The sequence below is a fragment of the Rhea americana genome, unplaced genomic scaffold (genome assembly GCF_003343005.1).
Source record: "Rhea americana isolate MKP2758 unplaced genomic scaffold, rheAme1 scaffold_385, whole genome shotgun sequence".
NCBI classification, from domain to species: domain Eukaryota; kingdom Metazoa; phylum Chordata; class Aves; order Rheiformes; family Rheidae; genus Rhea; species Rhea americana.
In genome coordinates this window covers 45,239-54,674 of record NW_028186518.1, presented here as the reverse complement: position 1 = coordinate 54,674, position 9,436 = coordinate 45,239, and the positions used below count along the sequence as shown (strand labels likewise).

The following is a 9,436-nucleotide window of genomic DNA, read 5'->3' as shown; positions in this document are numbered from 1 at the left end:
TTTTTTTAACACTTCCGCAGAGAGCTTCCCTCCAGTGGCTCAAGAGCATCCCAACCTCCTCGGCTCAGTCTCCGCAAGGCGCCAAAAGGAAACAGGCACCGCTACCTCCCTAATTTGGGGGCAGTCACTGTCAGCACAGACAGCCACTTAAAGTGCTTTAAAACATAATGCAAGATCAGAGAAAACCTTAATGTGCAGCTGTGGTTGAGTAGCAGATGTTTTGAAAAGAGGAGGAGGAAGAAACCGTGCTTTGCTAATGACTATTTCCTTTCTAAAAATCCCAGCAACCCCAGAACACCCCAGCAATGCTAATTAACATAAATGACTAAGCCAGAGATGCTGTCTGAAAAACGTTCAGAGTCTGACTTTTATTACGAGCCCAGCACTCACGTTTGATACGCAAAGGCCTGGCCTCACTAATACCGAGCAGCCCCACTTAGCCGCAGAAAACGTCCATGCTACAGGCATCAGCGAGACCGCGCTCACTGCTAAATCTTTCCATTTGCTGGCGACCAACCGCATTCACACTTGATTTTAAGAACTACTCTGTTCCTGAAAGACTTCGCAAGCATTAAAACATCCCGCACGGTGCAGCGCAGCTGAAACCTATGCTAGCACGGAAACAGAGGAGTAAAGGATCACTTGGCACACAGTGGGAATTTTTTTTCTTTTTAAGCTCTTTGAAGGGTCAGAGATTGTCTCCGCTTGCATTTAAGTCACATTAGCTAGCCTGTTTCTGTACATCGGTCCAGGGACTCCACAAAGCATCTGTGGTTTGTTTTGGAAGTCAGAACGGACCGTCAATTAACTGGAGGTAAAAAGAGAGTCTAATTGAGAGGACTTGAACAAATACATGCCAGAGGCACTTTGATGGTACAAAACAACCATTTGGGCAGTTCATCCCAGAAAGGGAGTAGCTAGATGTTTGAGGGAATAGTCCATATTTTGGTTTGCTGCCCAGAAGAAAAAATGAAGCTCAAAACCAACTAGAAACAAATGACTTTCCTCCTCTGCTGCTAAGAAAGAGAGAGTAAAACAAACGAAAACAAAACAAGCCTTCAGGCCACAAAGGTGCCCCAGCTCAATTTGGGGAATTGGAGAGGAATAAAGTGCTGCACAGAGCTGCTTCCAGAAACAGATGACAAAGCATGTTACTCCATGCTCCCTGTACCTCCAAAGCAGTCCAACTAAATCAACAGCATAGCTCAAGCTGTCCTAAACAGTTTTCCAGCATTTTACAGACAGTTTTATCCTATCACAGGTTTTACCATCAGCTTGCACCTCATTTTTAAGTTATTAACAGGAGAGCTTAATCATGGAGCCAATTCCCAAATTCAGGTTTTCAAAGGAATGGTTTATCCTGGCACAGGGAAAAGAAGCCAATTGGAGTAGCACAGCCATCCTATTTCAGGTGCTTGAGGGATCCAGGCTCTCTACAGTGTCTTGTCTCTTGTCTTCTTCCCTGCTGTGCAGTCTCAGGGCTCTGTGGAAATCCACACCCAGCTCAGCATGTCAAACATCAAACCGATGCAAATTACGGGGAAGGAAAGGATACGGAGGCTTGCTGCACCAACCAAAGCACAGATGCCTTGCACTCTCTTTTCTCTTCCTACTCAAAAAAAAAAGAAAAAAGAAAGAAAGAAAATAAAATCCTTAGCAGTGGGTGGTATTAAAATGGACTATTTTCATTTTTCTGTTTTAAATAAATGAAAACGTGCTAAGAGGTTGAGAGAAGCCTGTGGGACAGGAACAACCTGACTGCTTTTGGGTAGAGCTGCATTTTCCTCCCTTTGCTAATAGGGAATTGAGATGGCACTTTGGCTTATAATAAATTCAATCAGTCTAGGAGAGTGTCAAGCACAGGAATCCGAAAAGAAAACTGCATTGCCTTCTTGCAAGTTGTTCCTTTACAACATCTGTCCTGTTACCTACATCTCCTTTCTACATTGCCTTTTTATCTTTAGGTTCTCTTTTAATGCAGTCGTAACACTGAACATAATGACATAACCTCCCTCTTCCCCTGCTGGATTAACTTCATTTCTAACAATTGTGCAGTGGTCCCAGGGGAACACCTAGATTTAACCGATCTCTATCTGCTCACTGAAGCGTTAATCCAGAGAGCTTTGCCAGGCCAGATCCACGGGCCGAGTGACGAAACGAGGCTATGGAAGCGTTGCAGGCTCTAGGACACAGACCTTCCCAGTGCAGCTCAGGCGAGTTTCTTCAGCTCCTGCTGCCTGAAACCGGATACTTTCTGGGCTCAGGAATGTAAGAATATGTATCACTTCCTGGATGACTACATAATTTCCCTGCTCGCTTCCATACTCTTCCATTTCTCCCACAGTTTCTCCACCCCGAGCTGGAGCGTCTCCTGATGCACTCATTTTTAGACCAGGAGTCTAGTAAGCGTAAGACCGCAGCACAGACAGGCGATACTTGTAGAAAGGATGAATGACGGGTAGCCACATACCTGCCAATCATTACCATGCAAAGCCATACCCAGTGAATAAAGACCCCGTCAAAGCCAGGGCTGATAAGCAGTGTTGGCATAATTTGAGGGCTCTTAGGTGCCACGAAGTACGACATCCTTCAGCAGCCAGACAAGAGGAGGTTGCATTTTGCTGGAAACCATAAACACTCTTTGCTAAACAGATGTCAGCTGAACAACTGCATCACCAGGAGCTGGATGTTATTAAGGAAGGAACGTGTTGCTTAAGTGATCTGGCTTTTACAATTGATCCTTTGGCACTAGGAAGAGCTTTTCTTTGCTCTGAAAGCAATCCTTCCCTTAGCAGGCTAGTCATGGAGCTGTGGTTTCCTCTGCCAACGTCTCACACATAAACATAAGCTGCCTATTAAACCCAGACAGGAGGAGGGGAAAAAAGTACAGGGCTGATATTTATGCAGGATAATAAAAGCTTGTTTAAATGAGAACTATATTCCTCCCTTACTCTCCATATCAGTTAATGTTACCCTATTTTGCAAACACGGGGAAGCATTTACAGATCTGCTACATGACCCATACACAGTGATCACACAAAAACTGCCTTCAGAATTCAGGGGCTGGCTTACAACAAAGCTGAAAATATTTTCCAGCTACAGAGCGAAGGCACGTTCTCTGACAGCGAACCCTACCACCCCTTCAGACAATCGCACCAACAAACTTTCTTCTCTGTAATCAGGTGGGTTAGGGTTGCCCTTCATTGAACACTAACCATTTTTAAACTGGTTCCCAAACACGTTCCTCATTTCACCCTTGACACGTCTCTTTCCCCTGGCGGCCCATAAGAGCAGAGCAAGCCAAGGATGAGGTCCCATTTCTGACAAGCCAGTGAACAAGCTCTGTCTTCCTGAGTCCTCCAGTCAGGATGCCTCCAGCGTGCTCTCAGCCCTGAAAAGCTTGTCCTTAAGCTGCAGCTGCAGCAGAGTGAAACTGCTATTCCCAGGGCAAAGCAAAGGGCAGAAGGAGGTCATTCGTTCAAGGTAACCTGCATCCTTTGGCCTTCCTTTCTGTGCCTTCACCACAAAGGCAGCCACGTAAACAGAGCAACTCACCCAGCCTCACAGGCTTCTTTTACCACCGAGACAAAAAGCAAGCTTTCATTATATAATGCCTGTACTAGCTTTACTCCATGGATGGAGCAGCATCCAATTCACTTAAAGGAGGAGGCGGGCAAAAGGGAAGGGTAAGGAGAATATCAGCTTTCCACTATTAAGAAACTCCAACTGAATGCAGAGCCTCCCAGAGCATTTAGACCACAAAGGCGGCATTGAGAGAAGGGCTTTCGAAAAGTAGAGGCACACCAGCTTTCCAGCCCCTCTACCTGAGGGCAGCTAATTGAAAGAAGCACACAGCTCCTCCTACGAGGCATTCTGACACCATTAACGCACCCAGTTTCGACAACTGGCTCAGATGTTTGTAAGTCATCTGCGCAGTGACTTCCTCAGCCCAGACTGTTTGCAGGAAGTTTTTATTTTATCTTTAGGAAGCAAGGAGTTGACTTTGGGAGATGTGGCTGCCCTGGAGAGGGAACCACCTGGATAAACTTTTCCTCCGTATGACAAGAGACCCAAGATTTCCCAGGGGAACTGCTTAATACCAAAGTTTGACCTTTTTTCTGCAAAATACCCCATGGATGAGTAGAAACCTGCAAGTGCCAGAAGATAAATCCCTGCATACCTCCCACTCCAGACCCAAGAGATAGTCAAGCTGGGCCACTTACTAAGCCTCACCAAGTCTCCACATGATCACTTGATTTCTAGGGATTTCCTATACACCCTCACACCAGAAACAGTACTGCAGGAAATCTTTCCTCTTTCTATTTTAGGCTTATCAGCTGCCATTGCTTATGTCAAGCACCTTCTTGGGCGATGACTCAGCTCAAAACAAGTTTCCTGCTCCTCCCAAAACACAGAACTTTTCCTCCCCTGTTAAGCGCCCTGCAAAATCTTGTAAGAGGAGCCAACCAAGAGCAGCTCAAGCATCTGCACAAACTCACCAGAGCTTCATGGCACCTTGCTAGGGACCAAGAAGAGACCAGCCATGGCTACTACCAACAATGCCAGAGGCAGAGCAAAGAGCTGGACACCTGAAGCCAACTGATTCCCAAAGTCAGGGCAACACAGAATAAACATGGGGTGCCACAGACCTGCAGAGCCCAGGGACAGAGAGGCCGACTACTGTTTAAGTTGCAGCAAAAGGCAGAGTATCTAATAAATCAAGACCCCATCTCCTTCAGCACCAAATTTCATTGGAGGAAGAAACAAGCCATTCTTAATACCAGCAAACAGGGCCCCAAACTGCCAAGAAGGCCTGGAAGAGCTCTCCTTGCAGAGCTCATTATTTACTCTGCTTGCATATTCTTTGGTGAAATTTTAATGAGATGTTAGCATGCAGAGCTGAAAAGATTAAGTGTCCCTTAAGTCATCCATATTTCAGTAAAGAGAGGCCTACTAGGCCCTGAAACTGTGACATAGCCACAGCTCCCAGCTTGCACAGCAACAACGGTCCCCGAGGGGTGGTAAAGCACGACCTCCCCACCACTTTCGGCTCAAGCCTGAAGCACCAAGCCAGGGCCCGCCACCCACCCCGCACGCAGGCAGCGCTCCCAGTATGCCTGTAGTCTCCATCATGCGTCCTCTGGCTGAGGCTGTCCAAGCTATGCCGAGAAGGGTGAGAAGCAAAGATGCCCCGTGCATTCTTTACACTCAATCATACCGTGCCATTTCCGAATCATATCAGAGGCATTGTTGGAAAATGTTTCTGCAAAACTTGCCTTTTAAAGGCCTCAGACTAATTTAGATTTCACCAGCCCTAAAAGAAGCACAAAGAGGTAGGTAAGTCACTTTGCTTTACTCATGAGAAACAGGAGCCTTGATTTCTCGCTATTCATCCAGCCCCACATCCCTTGCTGCCTGCAGGCTCACTATATTTGAAATTAGCTTCCTTCTGTTCCCCCCTAGCAGTATAGGGCAGAAATAACAAAGTGGCTAGTTCTTCAGTCAAGGAACGATATATAGCACAACTGTAGCTACAGAAAAGATTAACATTAACAGAAGGAAGCAAGAGGCTTATTCCCATTTGTGCATGTACAAGGAACAGCACTAGCACTCATCCAGAATTGCAACCATAAGTAAAATGTCAGAGCTAGGGAGAAAAGAATCACGGCACAGTGTTAAAACGTTAACAGAAACAACCTAGTGAGAGTTCAGTTTAATGAAAGCCCAGAAACAGGACTACCCTAGGGCTTGTTTTTTTGGCAGAAGAGATGCTGGAGGTGTCTACAGGCAGGGCCAGACAACACTTCAACACCACCCGAGAAACAGGACATTTCACACATCTAAAATTGTCTGTTGATTCCAGCAGCATCTTGCAAACAACTCATTTTCAAGTCTGCCACCAAAAGCCAGCGTCCTTTCCCCAACAGCCATTCAAGTCAGGAAGGCACCAGCCTTCCTGCTGAGAACACCCACTCCCAAGTCGCCCACACAGGCCTGGTTTTGCTCCGACAAATTCTCACCCCCTAGAAACAGCAGGACTTGGCACTGTGCTAACAGAAATGAGCAACTCTAATAGCTGCCTCACAGGGTCACGGCTTTCACATCCGGAGCAGCTGTTTGCAAAGTTACCTGCAACAGAGCGCCCTGGGCTCCCAGAGCCATTACTAGTCAAAACTACCAGGGATGGTAGCAACCCCAGCTGAAATCTGACCTTCACACCGCTCTGCCTTCACGGTCTCCTTTTAAGTAGGTTGCCATCAAGACAGAGCACGCCAGGCACAGGAGGAGCATGAATTTTATTAAGATGGCTGAAGGTTAACTCTCTTAGCAGAGAAGTTATTAAGCACTGGAACACAAGGCTCCCAGCCTGACATAAATCTGGAACATTTCTGCTATCAGAGTAATGATAGAGTTATACAGTGCTGTAACAAAGTAGTAAAAGAAAGTCAAATGCCAGCACCTAATGCTTCTCATTACTGGCAAGGTTACAGCTGGAAGGAGGCCCGGGATCTTAGTGTTACAATGCCACCTCGTGGGAATCACTGCGAGTCACCACCAGCCCCAAAAGCAGCGCTCCCAAGTGTCCAAGTCGCAGCACGCTACAGAGCAAGAGTCCTTCGAACTGCAAAACAGTAACTCTAACAGTCTTCCCGCACAAGGCATTAGGAACAGCCACTGCATGGTGGAATTTTCCTGCTATTAACACAGGACATAAGGCTAAAACTTCTCATTAAAAGCTACCTGGAGAACAACAGGAGTTTTGCACAGTTCTCAGAAGTTTCCAAAGCTTCCTCTTACACAACCTGAAGTGCTGGCAACAGTGCTAGAACAGCAGCGTTTTGGGGAAGCCACATCAGAAGAGAAAAAAAGAGTGCCCCTCAGACAAGGGTGCTTACCACAGCAGCAAGGGTTTGGCTGGGGTTTCCACTCCTGTCCAAGTGGAAACCACCATGTTTGGGCGGGTGAATAATGCACATGCATAACACGAGTCTCAATTTCACATCGGAAAGCTGCATACGACAGTCAATACAGCTTTAAGATGGATGTCAACTAGATTAATCCCTTCAGCATCAGGCCAGCATTAATCCCTCCACCACTCACTCACCACTGACCCACACTCTGCTTTGCTCGAGTGTACAAGGGACTGCACAGCCTTCAAAAAATGGCAAGTTCACAGACAGTCCATGACGACAGCTGGTTGGGAAACAGTTTCCAGATCAAAGACTCAAAAATGCCTATAATAATAATAATAATGGGGGAAAAAAACACACACACAAGTTTTGGAAGCTTTTCATTAAGATGGTCTGAAAACTTAATTCAGAAACACAACTTGTCACTTAAAACTATTAATTTCACTCACTTTGACTATATTAAACCCATTTGTTTAGCACGTTTATGGAAGTGTCAACACAGTTGCTATACACTTTCATAATTTATTCATCAGGTATCACGATGCAAGAACATATGAGATCACGAGGGAGCAGCCTGCAAGGCAGAGGAGCCCAGGGGCCTGCGGGCACCAGACACTCAAGGTTAGCAACCAATTCACATTGCAAACATGCGAGCTGTCTGTCCTTATGAGGCAACACCAGGCAGCGCAAATAAAATACATCAGAGGAGACCCTGGAACCAGAAGAGGCTGCAGAGAAGGCTTTCAAGGTAATGGAAAGAGGCAGTATCTTATTAGATTGACTGATATCACTGGGGGTGGGGAGGAAGAGAGAAAGATTTGCAGGTGCATCAGCCTTTCTTTGCCTTTAAATCAAGGTACAGACAGATGAGGGCAAGCAAGTTACAGCCACTTATTGGCTGACTCCTCACAGGGTCAGGTAGGGTCCCAGCTTTGAACACGGTGAGAGAACATGTTGCACATACAGTGGCAATGACATATCCTTGCACTCACTGGTCTCCCCACCTCCCGCCAGGTGGGCTGCTGTCACTTTGGGAGAGGAGTCGGGAACTTACCGCTCAGCTCCGGGGGAGGATAGAGATGGTAAGTACTGTAAATGTCATTGGACATCTGCAGCTCCAGTCTCGTGTGCTTTTGCAGCAGGTCAGATATTCTCTCCTCCTGGAACGGCGTTTTTTCCAAGATCACCACAGCATCCGTCCCTTCTCCAGAGGGGCCAGTCACCTAAAAGAAGAATGGAAAAAGCAGTCAGCAAACGCTGATCTGGCACTGGCTGAAGTGTTTGACGCCCGGATCTGAACACCTCATCGGCTGTGCTCCCCGGGGAACGCGCAGGACACCTCGCAGCCCCACGCAAGCCTGCCGTGGGCAAGAGGAGGCAGCACAGACACCCGACACCCTAGCATATCCTGTGCGCACACCCTCTCCCAGCTAACTCTCTGCTGCCAAGGCGGCACATCTGCCCTGGAACAAAGCAGGACTGCCAGGGAGCGCAGGGCAGGCAGGAGCCTTGGCCCATCCCACCTCTCCAGATGCTCCCAGCACTCACGGCTGGATCCCTACTGACCCACATCGCTGATCTCATCGCAGGCATGCAGCAGCTGAAGCAAGGCCAGGCACCACCTCGAGGGTCAGGAGAGGGTAGAGGCGTGTGCAGGAAGCGGCATTACGCTGCCTGGGGTACCCCAAGTCGCACCCCGGTTACTGCTCGCGTAATTACAAGCCGAGCAGTGCTGCTGCAAACCCCAGAGGGGCCCAGGGAGGCTCGCGCCACGCCACAGCCAGGTGTTCCCCAAACGCTGCCCTGGCCATGGAGCCGACCTGAAGGGTACTTACAACCTCCCCTTCCCTCCATGGTGCCCAACTGAAAAGTCCCCCTTAATTGCAGGGTTTGAGTGAGCTGCTCGTCCACAATTCGGTTCCACTTTAAATGCTAAACGTAAAAAAAGGAACTCTGGGACAAAAGCAACAGATATGCTAATAAGAAAATAATCTCAAAATGGGTTTCCAGCGCTTTGTTACCGAGACCTTCCCCCTTTTCAACGTGATGCTGCGAAGCAAGGAATTAAACAGGACTTGGGACAGTGCCCGACTCGGGAAAGGAAGCGCTGGGCCACTTGCACATTCTTCAAAATGATCTTTATTAAAATAAGAAGGTCATGTCAGTGAAAAGAAATCATAACGGAGGCAGTTTAACGGTGTTATTTTTTTTTTCTTTTTTTTTTTTTTACAAGCAGTGTGCGTGCTCTTTTCCGTGCTGTCTGTCCAGGGGGCAGATGTTGCCCAAGCGCATACGCACACACAAACACATACATTAAAAAAAGAAAAAAAAAAGAGCGTTTGGGGATTTGGAGTCGGCGCTCCCGCTGTCACGCAGCAAAGCCTCCTGCCTTCGCCCCGACCGAGACACAGGCGCGGAGTGAAGCGCTGAGAGTGCGGCCAGGGAGCTGGGCCCGCCATGAGCCTGCCCCGGCTCCAGGCAGCGCCCTCCCCCCTCACGCGCCCCTTCCCGCCTCAACCGCCTCC

The 9,436-nt window shown here is 47.8% G+C and overlaps 1 protein-coding gene across 1 annotated transcript in view; it reads right to left on the bottom strand.

Annotated features, from left to right (window-relative positions):
- Window positions 1-9,436, bottom strand: part of DCPS (decapping enzyme, scavenger) — a 31,894-nt gene that overhangs the window by 17,656 nt on the left and 4,802 nt on the right. Inside the window, exon 5 of the mRNA XM_085313427.1 lies at window positions 7,966-8,134. Within this exon, the coding sequence (XP_085169553.1) occupies window positions 7,966-8,134 (169 nt within the window). The remainder of the gene's footprint in view (window positions 1-7,965; window positions 8,135-9,436) is intronic.